Below are 15,932 nucleotides of genomic sequence, written 5' to 3' on the forward strand. Positions count from 1 at the left end.
ATTTTAATTAATCATATCTTGGTAAATACTGAAAAAAACTGGACAATGCTTTAACAGATATTCACAATATTGTAGTTTACAAGGGATTAAAATGACGATCAGATTCCTCTTGTTTTCAAATTCAAACTACATGTTAAAATTTTGTAATTATTTATTATATACATGTAAACCATACAATCAAATCAAGGCTCCCAAAACAAATTAAAACTGTTATTAATCTGACATCTCTATATAAACAGCATATACATGTACAGTTTAAAGATACATTATGGAAGATTAGATAAAGAGATGGCAGTTCTCACTATAATAGTTAAAAACTAGATAATGTAAAGGGAATTTGCTGAAAATTTCTGTCAAATTGATCCACTATGAACCGAGATTTTAGCAATTGAATTTCCGGCCTAGCCTTGATCATCATTACTAAAATTGATATGACAAAAAAACATAGTCTCGGTTATCCATTTCATGATTTAAATGAATGGAAGTCGAACAGCAAATCGGAACCTAATCTAGTAAATATCGTAGTCTATTGATGCCGTCGAGAGTTGAATATGGTCTAGATAAGTTAATTAATGTCTAATTAATTATTTAGATAAGATTTCAGGCCTAAAGAAAGACCTGCAATAGGCAGATTTAGCTCTTGCATAATGTATGTTTAATACTAGATATGTACAATCTGATTCAAATACAGTTCTATATTTCGTTCTGTATTTCTTATACTTTCAATGGCCTACACAACATGAAGATTTAATCAGTTGTAGTGGGAGATCACGTCAGAGGTCATACGAGCGGCTTTCGACAACCAATTTTGTTGATGTTTCTAGTATGATACCCACAGTTCTGTGCATTGCACGCCAAGAACTCGCTACAACAGACCGTTTCATTGGCTAATCCTTCACAACAATAACGTGGGTTTTATAGAGAGAGAGAGAGAGAAATGGGGTTTAACGTCCACTCGACACAAACTAGGTCATTTCGGGACTAACATATGGTTTAATTTTATTTACATAATTCGCTTGCGCGTAGGGATCTTTAGCAGTGGGAGGAAACCGGAGGACCCGGAGAAAACCCACAAGGTTGGACAGGCGACCCTAGTCGACTCAATGACAGACTGTATGATACAGCGCGCGCACGCTAACCATTCAGCCATCCAACCCCCCTTGGGTTTTATAACAACTCTTTCAGATCCTAGTGTAGTAAAGAGAAGTAAAACAAAATTTTAAACTATAAAGAAACAAACGATATAGGATCTGTGTTTTAATCAGATTGCAGATTAACGAGTTAATAAATATAGATTGGGGTTTAATGTCCTACTTTTCATACAGTGTGCTCTGAGGAGAATTTTGCCTGGACGGGGGTGAAGGCCCACTCATACTTCGAATTCTGTCCATGGGACGTTGGATTTACATACCATCCGAACGACTAAGCACTGTTCCTTTCCAGACCATCCATTCTACGTCACTGACAAGGGGAAAAGACTCTTTCTTGGAATAGATAAGTAGGCCATTAAACCCCATTTCATTTCATTTTCAAGACACTGTATAATAAAATGTTTGATTTACAATTACGCATATCTATACGCCTGCTTTGTGAAACGCGACCCTGATCTCAGATCTAGCCAATGGCAAGACTGATGTAAACCAATCTCAAGCCAGAATTCAAACACAAAACATATCTGATAAGGAAACTGCTAGATCCCAATGCTGACACACTTAGGTCCGTCTTCTTTTAGAAGTCAACTCTATTTTCGGTATCTCTATTTCTGTTTCATCGAATTTTCTAGTTTTGTCGACATATTCCCCATCTGTGGGCTCAAAAGATTTTATTGGAGGGGTTGATAATGGTCCAGTAATACGTAACTCAAGCATTCCTTCATCAATCTGCAAAATAAAACCAAGGATTTCAAGAAGATTTTCATAATATAAAAATCAAGGAATTCCAAAAGAATTATTTTAAAAAATCATGGAATTCCAAAGGAATTATTGAAAAAATCAAGCAATTCCAAAGGAATCATTGAAAAAATCAAGCAATTTCAGAGGAGTTATTAGTATAATTTCAAGAGGAATTATTATAAAAATCAAGGAATTAGAATAAAAACCAAGGATTTCTCGAGGAATTAGAATAAAAATAAAACAAATTTAAGAGGAATAATCAAGAAATTCCAAACGGAATTAATGGAGTTTAACTAGGTCATTTCAACTAGACTAACATGGTTAATTTTATCTCAATAATTCACTTGAGCGTAGGGGTCATGTACAAGTGGGGAAATCAAAACCACGCCACTTGACTCAATGAAAGATCTTGTGATCTATATGTAATGCACACATGGTAACCCATTTGGCCATCCCAATCCTTCTGACATCTGACGAGTTGTTAGTTGTAATCAGAACAAACCTGTATGGCTTTTTGATAAAGGTCCTCAGATTCTTTTCTTAATTCATCCAGCGCTTTGGTCTGTGAATTCTGAAGACGTCTAAGTGTAATAGAATCAAGTCGACGTTGTTGAGCTTTATAACGAGTCCAATCTTTATATAGCAGCACTCTATTTTCCATTTCATCGAATGACACAACTGTCCTTTCTCTTTTTCTCAATCTGAAATGATATAAAATCATATCGGATATTGCTATAATTGAAAGAAAAAAATTGTGTTTTTTGGTGTTTGACATAAAAAATCTAATTCTTACAGAAGTCGGCAACCTAAATAACATCAAGGTTTACGCTGAATGACATTATTGAGAGATAAAGCATTGCAAGTGGGTGGAGCTGAAATGCTTAGAATTTCTAAATTAACATATATATTAAACTTCTAGTATAATAAAAGGCTAATTGATGTCAACAAATAATTCTGACATAGTCCTGTTGTCATTCCTTTAGCAATGGTTAGTGCTAAATGATAAGGCCAGCTCAATTTTTCGTCATAAATCAAGAGATGTAAATAGGGCTAGTGCTAATCCCAACCCTTACCCTGGACCTAGCCCCAATGCTTACCCTAACCCTTACCTACAATCTCGCCAACAATCACATACCCTAACCTTATTTACATCTCAACAAATAGATTTAGCATTTTAGCAATTGGACTGCTTGCAACTACTGCTCCCTCTAGAACCATACATTGCCCAAGTCACATAAATAACTGAACTATTAAAGATACATTATGAAAGATTTAGATAAAGAGCTGACAGTTCTCGCTATAATAGTTTCAAAGTAGATAATGAAAAATGAATATATTGAAAATTAAAGTCAAAAAACTTCATTCTAAGCGAAGTTTTGACTGTTTGAAGAATTGCATAGTCTCAGCAAATTTATCTCTTACATAATGCATCTTTCAAGGACAGGATATCAGTTTTTGAATTCCGCGACCTAGCAAGCAGTAGCTTCTGGCAGTTTCAAAACTGAACTAAAAAAATCTTCACTTTTTAAAAATATTTTAGGGGAACCACATGGTCAATATTTACATTTTCAGATGTTAAAGGGTTAATTCTATGTGAAATGAAATGTAGTTTGACGTCCAACTTTACTACACTGACTGAGCTCAATTTTGCTCAGAGGACAACATTTTAATCCTCACCGAACGTTAACCATCAAGGGTTCTTTTACATGTGACCTTGAATTTTCATCCCATCCGGAAGATTAGATGCTGTTCCATGCAAGACCCTCTTTCTTGTACCACTAACAAGGCAGAAACCACACAGGAAAAATTTCATTCTACTTACTCAAGTTCTTTCGATAACCGTCTCACACTGTCCAATTCATCAATAGGCTTTAAAATACGTCCTTTTTTGTCCAATCGTCTGATTTCTCTTTCAATCTTTTTGAGTTTTTTAGCTTCTTTAGCGAACTGCTTCATAGGGTCGACCTTTTTCTTCTTTTTCATAGGTTCGGCACTGAAGATGAAACAAATATTATATACTAGCAGGAAAATCCCGGCTTCGCTCGGGGGGGGGGGGGGGGGGTCATAACTCCGATACCGGAAGTGGTAGACTAACGCCACCTGGCCTATGTTACTCCCCGGTCCGAGCTACCCCTATACCCCAAATTTCAGACTCGGGGCAGACCTAGTGTAGCCGCCAACCCCGAACAGACCGGCTTCGCTCGGGGGTCATAACTCCGAAACCGGAAGTGGTAGACTAACGCCACCTGGCCTATGTTACTCCCCGGTCCGAGATACCCCTATACCCCAAATTTCAGACTCGGGGCAGACATAGTGTAGCCGTCAACCCCGAACAGACCGACTTCGCTCGGGGGTCATAACTCCGAAACCGGAAGTGGTAGACTAACGTCCTACTGTTCTGCTCCGAACTGGGCTAATGAAGACGTACATATGCCATACAGTGTGCTAAGACGGAAATTTTGCCCGGAGAGCAGCACTACGGCCTACTCTTAAATCGAATTCCAGATGTCAAGGAATGTATGCTAATGTGTACATGGGACCTCGGTTTTTCGTCTCATCTGAATGATTAGACAGCTGTCCTTGCCAGGCTCTCTGTCCTGCATCACTGACAAGGAGGAACCACGCCGGTAAATCTGGATGAACTTTCTTGGCCAATGCAGGGATCGAATATCCGACCTCCAGGCTAGCGAGCCAGCATCTTACCCACTTAGCCACCAACCAACTTACCATAGCTGTTCTGATACTTTAAATAACAGCGGTGACACCTGAGTATGAACTGTCCGTAGGGTTATACCTTGGTTTAAACACAATCTGTCAATTAAAATAAATAATTTTAATAAATTCTGTGAATATCAAAGCAAATCATTTCATATCATCATAAACTGTCAGTGCAAATAGTATTTAATATGTGTTGTTTTATGAACGATTGTTTGCATCTCTGGACGTTTCTGTCCAGTGGTATCTTGAGTTTCAATATAGTTCCTTCCTGGTCGTATGAATATTGGGTTTTTGTTCCTCCCATGGAGTCTTATTATTCCTCATGCATGATGCAAGTTCAGTGCTCACCACACCCCATCCTTCCTGTGCCGTGGCTATGGTTCCAGACGACAACTCGCTCAAAAGGTAAGAAAATTACGGTAGCATCAAATGAATGATTGACTTTTACTAATAAAACATCAATTACATGTATTTGGAAAAGTGGCTATTTTATTGCCATTGCCATGCCCATCATCTATTGAAATTGGTTGGTCGGTTTGGGGGTTTTCTGGCCAAAATAAAATAATGGAAAGACGATCAAATTAAAAAAGGTTTAACTCAATGTACAATAACGAAACTTCAGCCCTTTCTATACAAACGCGTTTTAAATTTCAATATAAACAGCTAAAATAAGAAAATAACCTTGAAAACCGAGAAAACACAGCATTCATGGAGGCTGACATCTTGGTCAGTTAAAATTCATCGTTGGTAAAAGTTCAGAAAAACGCAAAATGATGGGAATAGTTCCTTTTATTGATTCAAAAAAAACAACCCATAACAGGATGATTATTCAAATTTTATTATGCTACAATTCATATTTCAGGCAACAGGCAATGTTTATAAATACTTACTTTCAAAACGAATTGATATTTATTTAAAAATTCGTTTCGTTATGTATTGATTAAAGCCCACGTCCAAAATATTGTCAGATCTATTTTTAGCTCAAGGGCAGATAACTTTTGGCGCCAAACTTAACATGGACTCATAATTTTGTTGTTGACCTGAGAAAGCAGAAAAGATTGTATTGGATCGGGGACGATGGTTTTACAGAATAGTGGAAAATACAAGGCGGACGACGAGGAAAAACCTGAATCAAGCGGGTACAATAACATTTTACCATGTCATATTCTAGTTTTGACTTATTTCTTCTCTCACTTGTCTCGTCTGTCACTGTACTGTGTACTGACAAACTGTTGTTGATCGTCGATCTGGTTTAAGACTACTAATCTTAGATAGGCAGTATAGACTAGGTTAATTATGTATATATTGATGAGTTCACCATTGTTTATAATTATTGTTTTTATCACAATTTTGATATATTTGTTTTTCTAATAAAGCTCTTGGGGGCCAATCAATTAATAAATCTAATTATAGATCTAGACCTAGATAACAAACCGTAATCTCATCTCAACCCTCCGTGTTTCGAGATAAGAAATGGTGCTATTAACTTCAACGTAGCACATACGGGAGCGATTCGCACCGGGCATTTGTAATTAATTATTGTTATTTATAATATTTCTGCCACACCCAGCTACAATTAAGCATATAATCCTACCTGAAACGGGTACAAATCCCCTCTTTTTAAATCAAAGTGACAGTAGATTGCTTTTTCCGACATTTTAAATTTACGTCTGTAACACATAAAGGCGGGGCCATGTGTGCAATAGCCAATCAAAGTACTAATCTGATCAGAATTGCGCAGTAGTAATACGCCATAATTATGAACGTCCGAATCAAAAAACGTTATCAAACATCACTATAAGTTATGGTGATGTGTGTTAAAATATGGTGGGTGCCCAATCATTTAATAATCAAAAAGTTGAAGGTGTTTTTCAAGAATATTCAGAGTAAGATTTATTAAATAATTAAACTTTTTATTTTATTTATTTTAGACGTGAAGATTCCACCGAGAAACGATTACAAAGAGCTAATTTAAATGATGAAATTGATCTGAGATTTGGTTACAGTCGATATAAAGATCCACAAGAAATAACAGGATGGCTTATCAACATGCACCCGGTAAAACACACTTCAAACTATTCTAAATATATCAACATGCACCCGGTAAAACATAACCCAGCTAGCAGTCTTACGTTGGCCCAATGTCGGCAATGGTTGGCCAGCGACACCGTTGCACGACAAACGTGGGGCCAACATGGCATGGCCAACGTATGCCCATTCATTATTTGGCAAACATTGGGCCAACTTCGGGCCAACTTCAAACTATTCTAAATATATCTACAGTATTTGAGTCATTTGCTAAACCCAAATTTCTCAGATTTGATAATTTTTGTTTCATGGAAATGAATTCTTGTTGTAAATGTTGAATATATATTAGTATGAAAATAATTGATTTCCAAATAATAGTGAATTATTGTCCGGTTGTGTCCCCATGAAAATATACATGTATATAGGTATGAAAATAATCGATTTCCAATTAGTGAATTATTATTTAGTTATGTTTCCATGGAAACAAATTCTTGTTGTAAATGGGGAATATTATATTAGTATGAAAATAATTGGTAGTGAATTATATAGTGTCTAGAAAGTATAAGTATACTCTACCTTGTGTGTGACGTCAGGGAGATTAATAAAACCCTGTCAATTATTTAAAATACTTATAAGATAAATTTTTGAAATATCTAGTTCCTATTACCTGCAGAAGATCCCCAAATGTTGACATATTTTCAATTCATTATACCTTTGTAGATACTGAAAGGAATTGAATCATTTTTGATTTGAACTGATATTTCTGTTAGATCCAACATGCAGAATATAGTTGCTTGCAAGTAATTAACATTTCCTCAAATGGCTAACATGGAATCAAAGTACAGTTGGCCGTAACACCACTGTCTGGGTAGAATTACACAAATGAAGATCAGAGAATTTAATAAAGAATTCTGTTGTTAGTATATATAATGAAATGATTTTCAATGTATTGTTGAAATCTTTCATCATATTATTCATATTGTATATATTTATAATTTTTTCAGACCGATATATTGGATGACAATAAAAGACTTGTATCAGCTGTTGATTATTACTTCCTACAGGAAGATGGAGGTCGTTTTAAAGTTAGTAGATATTTTAACTTTTGTTGGGAATTACACTAATAATTATATGGCAGGATTCAGTATAGGCCAGGAAAACAGCTGAACAGAATATAAACATAACAAACAATATGCAGGCCTATCTACAGACAATACAACCAGATGGTTGTTGGGAGGGGGGGAGAGGGAGACATGGATCACCAACATTATGTTCAGGTATCCTGGTGGAAACAAATTACTAGATGACAATTCAGATTGGGTGACGAAACCAGGGATCGTTAGAGGAGGAATGTGACCTGGGAGGGTTGACACAATGAAATAAAATGTAGAAATGTTTGAAAAGGGTATCAAGAAATGTTTGATAATAATGATAGATATTTATTTTATTTTAGTCATATCTTCCATTTAAATCCTATTTTCATGTTTATTTTATTCTAGGCAAATGAATGAACTGAAGTGGGGTTTAACGTCCTACTGTTCTGCTCCAAACTGAGCTAATGAAGACGGGCATAGGCCATACAGTGTGCTATGAGGGAAATTGTGGCCGGACAGCGGCACTACAGCCTACTCTTATATCGAATTGCAACTGTCAAGGGGTCTTTTACGTGCACGCCAATGTGTACAGGGGACCTCATGTTTTCGTCTCATCTGAACGACTAGACAGCTGTGCTTGTCAGGCTCTCTGTCCTGCATCTCTAACAAAGGGGAATCACACCGGAAAATCTGGATGTACTTCCTCAGCCAATGCAGGGATCGAACATCCGAACTCCAGGCTAGCGAGCCAGCGTCTTACCCACTTAGCCACCGTGACTCCCTTTATTCTACGCAACTCTACCCAATTTTGTTATTTATCCCATTAAAGGCAACTCAACAATTTAAACTTTATTTTGATGTTTATCTTCTAGGTAAATCTTATGGAAGACCAAACAGCTCTATATTCTTAGCTCTTAATTCTAAGTTCTTAATTCTTATTTCTTCATTTGTTGTCGTATTTCGACATTTCTACATTAAAATTAACATTTGTATCTTAAAATCAATATTTGTTTTACAAATCAGACATGTTTGAATAAAGAGCTGGTTTGGTCTTCTAAAAATCTAACCTATTTTATGTTTATCTTACTCTAGGCAACTCTACCATTTAAACCCTATTTTTATGTGATTACTAAAAAAGACTGTGAAAGAGAAGTCGCATCATTTTTAACGAGAAAATTTTCTGGTAAAATTGCATCCATTGAAAGTGTAACAAAAGAGGATTTAGATCTGGTAAGTTAAAAAAAATTGTCACAACTTTATGATCTGAGCAGACGTGGAAATTATGATTTTAGTTATAACTGAAAAAATATCCGCAACAATTCCACTACTAATGTTGAACTTGACATAAAACAGAAAAGAAAATGCTAGTCATTTCCGGACTAACATATTGTGAAAATTTTATATCATTAACTCGCTGTGGGAAGAAACCAGAGAAAACCCACAAGGTTGGGCAGACGTCACTACTGCTTGTATGTATGAACAAACTACGCCATTTGATTCAATGACAGACCATATATAATCTTCAGTGCACACGCCAGAAATGAAATGGGGATTAACGTCCTACTGTACTGCTCCTAAACTGGGCTAATGAAGACGGACATACGCCATACAGTGTGCTATGAGGGAAATTTTGCCCAGGCAGCGGCGCTACGGCCAACTCTTATATCGAATTCCAACTGCCAAGGGATCTTTTACGTTACATGCTCGCCAATATGTACACAGGACCTCGGTTTTTGTCTCATCCGAACGACTAGACAGCTGTCCTTGTCAGGCCCTCCGTCCTGCATCACTGACAAGGGGAAACCACGGCAGAAAATCTGGATGAACATTCTCGGCCAATGCAGGGATCGAACACCCGACCTCCAGGCTAGTGAGCCAGCGTCTTACCAACCTAGCCACGTGATCCCCTAGAACTCTAGAAAGAGACCCAACCCATGTTGTCCAAAAATGTCAACATTTTTTTGTGTAATTGCATACACCATAGTGACCATCCTATCTGTACCGGGGGGTCGGGGTGGGGGGTCCTCTGGTTTCCTCCCACTCCAAAAAGACTCCTAGACACAATTGAGTTATAAAGGAATAAAGTTGAACCATACGTAAGTTTCGAAAGACCTAGTTTGTGTCTAGTGGACGTTAAATCCCATTTCTCGCTCTCTTTATGTGTACCGATTTACAGCTGGGTAGACTTTAATACAGGGATGGACTGTCTTATTCCATTAGTCACAATTTGTGGGTCTCGAACTTGCAACCATTTGGTTATAAATCACACTCTCTACCTGTTGTGCCAAATCCCTATACAAAAATCATTCTTTATTTTACAGGCCAATCATCTTGTAGGGTTGAAACGTAAAATGTTGAAGTTGTCGTTTATTAGTACTGAAGATTTGATGAAAGTTAAACGTGAAGTTTTCTCCGCGGTGAAAAAGAACAAAGAACGAGAAAAATCTAATGATGCCTACACCACCATGATGACAAGGTAATGCTCCGCCATTCAGCTATCGGTCATAATCTTATTCAGTGGAAATGGTGAGATATTTAAAGAAGTCCACTATGTTGAGTTCAAGTCGTTGTTGTGTGTTTTTCAGAGGAGAGCCGAAAAAAGCTCCTCTTAATGGAGTATGTTCAACCTCCAATCAGATTAAATTACAGATCTATATATTTCGCTTCGTTTTTTTATACTTTCGATGGCCTACACTACGTGAAGATCTGACAAGTTATAGCGATAGGTCACGTCAGGGGTCAAAAGACTGACGTATGACCCTATGACGTCAGACATTCGATTAACCAATCAGCATTGATGTTACTAGTGGATTACCCACAGTTCCGTGAAAAACACGCTTAAAGCTCGCCATAACAGACCGTTTCAATGGCTTATCCCTGACACCATTCAGAACACGAGTTAAATAACAACTCTTCCAGATCCAAGTGTAATAAAGACAAGTAAAACGAAATTTTGAACTATAAGAAAGAAACGAAATAGGATCTGTGTTTTAACCAGATTGGTTCAACCTCTGTAGTTTGGTTGGTTCAGAAACGTAGAACTTTAAACCGCATTACATTTCATTTGATAATCAAGAAAGTGTGTGTGTCGGAGAATATCCAAGAATGTTGTCGAGTGAGATGTATTGAATGATTTTTTTGTTTATTTTTATTTTAGCCATTTAACAGGAGAAGCAAGTTCTGTTTCTAAGAAAATATCTGATCAAATGGAGAATATGATTGATATCAGGTAATGTGTGTTGACTGGATAGATTGGTCTATAAATAGTTTATCTCTAATATTAGACAGAGACAAAGGGAGTTAAGGGCCACTCGACACAAACTAAGTTATTTTGCGACTTACATATGGTTCAATTTTATTTCCATAATTTTGCTTGTATGAGGGGTCTTTAGCAGGGGGAGGAAAATCCATGTGTTTGAACAGACGACGACCCTCCCTGTCTCTAATACACATGTCTTAAGATTCTGGATGTCGAATATTTAGCGCGTGCGCGCTGTATGAAAAGGTCTGTCATTGAGACAACTGGCAGGGTTTTGATTCCCTGGTTGTACGTGACAAGTAGTAGGGTCGTCTGCCCAACCTTGTGAGTCCTCCGATTTTCCTCCGGTTTCCTCCCATTGCTAAAGACCCCTACGCACAAGCGAATTATTGAAATAGAATTGAACCATGGTGTTAGTCCTGAAATTACCTACTTTCTGTCGAGTGGACCATAAACCCCATCTCTCTCTCTCTCTCTCTCTCTCTCTCTCTCTCTTACTCTCTCTCTCTCTAGATATTTATTTATATTTGTTTTTGTAGAGAATATGATGTACCATACCATGTACGTGTGTCCATTGATAAAGAGATATTTGTCGGCCATTGGTATTCTGTACGTGGTAGAGGAAGTGAACCAATCGAATTACGACGTAGAGATGATCTGGTTGACAGACCTGTAAGTTTTTATCAAGTGTGCTTTTAACCAACTTGCTGGATTCATCGTCTGGCAAGGAAATCATCTAGTCATTACCATGTCCTGTGTATACCAATGACAGCGAGTTAAAGATCTTCTGCCAGCAGGAAAGCCAAATAAAGTAGATCATAGCGGCCATTCTAATTAAATTACAGATCTATATTTCAATTCGTTTTTTTTATACTTTTGATTGCCGACAGTACACTACATGAAGATCTGAATAGTTATAGTAGAAGGTCGCATTAGAGGTCGTATGAGCGACTTTTGACCCTATGACGTCAGACATTGATTAATCAATCAGCGTTGATGTCTCTGGTGGTTTGCTCACAGTTCTGTGCATCGTGCACCAAAGAGTCGCAGTAAGAGGTGGTTTCATTTTCTAATCCCTCACGCAATCCAGAATGCACGTTATATAACAACTCTGGCAAATCCTAGTGTAGTAAAGACAAGTAAAACAAAATTTTGAACTTTAAAAAATACTAAATGAAATAGAATTTGTGTTTTAACCAGATTGCCATAGTGACTTGTCAGGCCAGAATTTCACACACGGCACACTGTATGGCATATGCTCGTCTTGATTAGTTTAGTAGGTCCAGAACAGTAGGACATTATAAAACCCCATTTCGTTTAAATAAAATGAAATATGGTTTAACGTCCAACTGTTCAGCTCCGACTGGGCTAATGAAGACGGGCATATGCCATACAGTGTGCTATGAGGAAAATTTTGCCAGGGCAGCAGCACTATGGCCTATTCTTACATTGCATTTCAACTGCCAAGGGATCTTTTACGTGCACCCCAATGTATAACAGGACCTCAGTTTTTCGTCCCATCCGAACAACTAGACAGCTGTCCTTGTCAGGCCTATCTTCCTGCACCACTGACATGGAGAAACCACGCCGGAAAATCTGGATGAACTTTCTCGGCCAAACCTCCAAGGTAGCTTTTTAGTGAATGTATTTTTAGTGAATATTATATCATGTAATTAGGTATACAATCTTCTTTTTCTTTCCAGGATCCTGTTGTATTTGCATATGATATTGAGACAACTAAATTACCGTTAAAATTTCCTGATTCGGCTACAGATCAAATAATGATGATATCCTACATGATAGACGGACAGGTGGGTGGAGCTAAAATCTTATAGATGGTTTAGAGGGATTAAAATCTTATAGATGGGTTGGAGGGATTAAAATCTTATAAATGGTTTAGAGGGATTAAAATCTTATAGATGGGTTGGAGGGATTAAAATCTTATAAATGGGTTGGAGGGATTGAAATCTTATAGATGGTTTAGAGGGATTGAAATCTTATAGATGGGTTGGAGGGATTAAAATCTTATAGATGGTTTAGAGGGATTAAAATCTTATAGATGGGTTGGAGGGATTGAAATCTTATAAATGGGTTGGAGGGATTGAAATCTTATAGATGGGTTGGAGGGATTGAAATCTTATAGATGGTTTAGAGGGATTGAAATCTTATAGATGGTTTAGAGGGATTGAAATCTTATAGATGGGTTGGAGGGATTGAAATCTTATAGATGGTTTAGAGGGATTGAAATCTTATAGATGGTTTAGAGGGATTAAAATCTTATAGATGGTTTAGAGGGATTGAAATCTTATAGATGGGTTGGAGGGATTGAAATCTTATAGATGGTTTAGAGGGATTGAAATCTTATAGATGGGTTGGAGGGATTGAAATCTTATAGATGGTTTAGAGGGATTGAAATCTTATAGGTGGGTTGGAGGGATTAAAGCCTCATAAAGCCATAATATCCACCTGTACTACATAAATCCTAAATCATATGCTAATCAAAATGAGCTGTGATGAACTAAATTAAATTGAACCATATTTGGACAGAAATTCCCTTTAGAGATTCTACTTCAACAATAATGTAGTTTACTAGGGATTTAAAAAAAAACGTGGAATGACAATCAGAGACCTTGATTAGATATTTATAAATGTATTTTAGACAGATTTATTTGGTATTTATAAATGTATTTCAGGGTTATTTAATCTGTAATCGTGAGATTATAGCCGAAGATGTTGAAGATTTTGAATATACACCAAGACCAGAATTTGAGGGACCATTTATTATATTTAATGAAACAGACGAGGTGAGTACAGGGACTAGAACCATTTTGTACAGCAGGTCATAACAAATTGTGTAACTTAAACATTTATATTGTAAACAAAACATGATCATGATGACACTGTTACCCGGGTATCATTAATCTTGTGTATCTAGCACTAATTTCTTTCACATTCGTTTAATATCAAATCTTTGTTTAAAAACAAAGATTTGATATTGAATAAATGTAAAAGAAATTAGACAAGATTACACAAAATTAAATGATATCTGGGTTACAGTGTGAGTAACGTATTTTTCGGTGTATAAGGCGCATGCGTAGATAAGGCGCAGGGCGACTTTGGCAGAGGTGTTTCAGGAAAAAAAAAATATGCGTGGCTTAGGCGCACCCTTTCCCAGCGCGTGTGAAACTCGTGCCATAGCATATGTGACTCAAATCCACCTGCGATCTCCAGTAACTAGGTCAAACTCTATTGTTTACAGTTATAATAATTACCGATATTTAGCCGTATCAAGCTTTATATAATTATATTTCTTTATGAAATAAAATGCTTTTGTTACATTTGTTTATATTAATTATAACACGCAATTGCATTATTGCATAACTTTCAGCTGTAATTCTGTTGCTCGTACGGTAGTGAAATTGTCATTCAAGTCCCGCCCACAACAAACATGGCCGTCTATTACATCGTGTTAAATTCGTGCGTAATTGTCTGTGATAAATGAATCGGTTTTGATGATAAACAAATTAAATAATACCTGTAGAAATAATATATCATGATCAGCTACTCACAACTTAAATCCTGACTACCGGTAAAAGAGAAACAACAATTCCAGTTTACTCCAAGTTATGCAAACAACTGACAAACGATAGCGTCTGTTGCCCCGCCCACTCCACGCGTCATGACAATACCCAGATTGTAGCCATTTAGATCTATCAGTAAAATAATACAATAGCATTTTTAATACCAATCAAAAAAACAATGATTTTGTCAACTACAAACAACTTCATAAAGAAAACGGTAACAACTCACTGGTAGATAATTAACTATACCGGTAAAATAATACAATAGCATTTTTAATACCAATCAAAGAAACAATGGTTTTGTCAACTGCAAACGACTTCATAAAGAAAACGATAACAACTCACTGGTAGATAATTAACTATACCGGTAAATTATAACAATGGGCCAATCACTGAATCCATGTTGAATGAAAACCGTCGGTAACTTAAAACGGTTACTAAAAGACAGTCTTGCTCAAAGAAAACACCCCGATGTATATAAAACACCAGTGAACATTCCATCATTCTTAAAAATTATTTATTCAGAATGGCTACGAGACGAACCGCTTATACCGCTAAGGAGAAGTTGAGGGTAATTAGTTACGCTGAAGCACACGGAAATAGGGCCGCGGGTCGTGAATTTAGTTTGGGGGAGTCAAACGTGAGACGTTGGAGGGCGATGAAGGGGAAACTTACCGACATGAAACCTAGTAAAGAAGCTAATAGGTGGAGCGCCGCACGTTATCCTCAAATTGAGAGAGAATTGGTAGACTATGTGAATGAGAGGCGTCAAGAAGGTTTGCCCGTTTCGACAACAGAAGTCAGACTAAAGGCACTATTGTTGGCAAAGGGCAAAGCCGAATATGCAAGTTTCAAGGCAACATCAAGTTGGGTGTACAGATTTCTGAACCGACACGACCTATCAATTCGTAGAAGAACACATATATCACAGAAACTACCACAAGATTTTGACGACAAACTAACCAGTTTTCAAAAATTCATCATCAATCTAAGATCCAAGCATGATTACACCCTCGATCAGATAGGAAATGCAGACCAGACCCCACTGACATTTGATTTACCAAGTAATACAACAATTATTATATGTTTTTATTATACTTGTGTTAATTTTTTATGTCATTAAAATATATTTTAGTCGATGGCTTAAATTTAATCTGTTCTTCGATATATTCTGCCAGTTTAACTGTAATCCCGCCCATTAACGCTATCATTGTAACAGACAATACCCATAGCCTATGGTATAATGAGCGTGTGCTCAATGGAAATTACCCTTCTAATAGCCAATGAAAACTCTTTGTCTGTCGTAAGCCCCGCCTTTTCGTCAACACACTGTTTGGATTGCCGACAGTGGCTAACTGTA

The 15,932-nt window shown here is 36.9% G+C and overlaps 2 protein-coding genes across 2 annotated transcripts in view; one reads left to right on the top strand and one right to left on the bottom strand.

Annotated features, from left to right (window-relative positions):
* Positions 1–195: 195 nt before the first annotated feature.
* LOC126831009 (39S ribosomal protein L40, mitochondrial) lies at positions 196–5,359 on the bottom strand. The gene is made up of 5 exons (XM_050561634.1): positions 5,292–5,359; positions 4,620–4,703; positions 3,715–3,885; positions 2,395–2,593; positions 196–1,880 (listed from the first exon to the last, which is right to left on the bottom strand). The coding sequence occupies exons 1-5, from the start codon at positions 5,330–5,332 to the stop codon at positions 1,713–1,715; spliced, it is 663 nt and encodes a 220-aa protein (XP_050417591.1). The 5' UTR covers positions 5,333–5,359; the 3' UTR covers positions 196–1,712.
* Positions 5,360–5,619: 260 nt separating this feature from the next.
* The window catches only part of LOC126831010 (DNA polymerase epsilon catalytic subunit A), a 47,416-nt gene continuing 37,103 nt past the window's right edge, over positions 5,620–15,932 (top strand). Inside the window, exons 1-9 of the mRNA XM_050561635.1 lie at positions 5,620–5,749; positions 6,542–6,668; positions 7,643–7,723; positions 8,825–8,962; positions 10,054–10,208; positions 10,890–10,961; positions 11,531–11,663; positions 12,695–12,802; positions 13,685–13,795. Of these exons, the coding sequence (XP_050417592.1) occupies positions 5,688–5,749; positions 6,542–6,668; positions 7,643–7,723; positions 8,825–8,962; positions 10,054–10,208; positions 10,890–10,961; positions 11,531–11,663; positions 12,695–12,802; positions 13,685–13,795 (987 nt within the window). The 5' untranslated portion in view covers positions 5,620–5,687. The remainder of the gene's footprint in view (positions 5,750–6,541; positions 6,669–7,642; positions 7,724–8,824; positions 8,963–10,053; positions 10,209–10,889; positions 10,962–11,530; positions 11,664–12,694; positions 12,803–13,684; positions 13,796–15,932) is intronic.

Source organism: Patella vulgata, chromosome 8 (assembly GCF_932274485.2).
Source record: "Patella vulgata chromosome 8, xgPatVulg1.2, whole genome shotgun sequence".
NCBI lineage: Eukaryota > Metazoa > Mollusca > Gastropoda > Patellidae > Patella > Patella vulgata.

What these genes read in the sequence shown, in the direction of transcription:
- LOC126831009 (XM_050561634.1), bottom strand. Translation starts at nt 5,332, where the DNA reads ATGTCAGCCTCCATGAATGCTGTGTTTTCTCGGTTTTCAAG. An exon ending in GTGTTTTCTCGGTTTTCAAG is followed by an intron (nt 4,704 to 5,291) that starts GTTATTTTCTTA and finishes TTTAATTGACAG; the next exon opens with ATTGTGTTTAAACCAAGGTA. An exon ending in AAAGTATCAGAACAGCTATG is followed by an intron (nt 3,886 to 4,619) that starts GTAAGTTGGTTG and finishes TTTCATCTTCAG; the next exon opens with TGCCGAACCTATGAAAAAGA.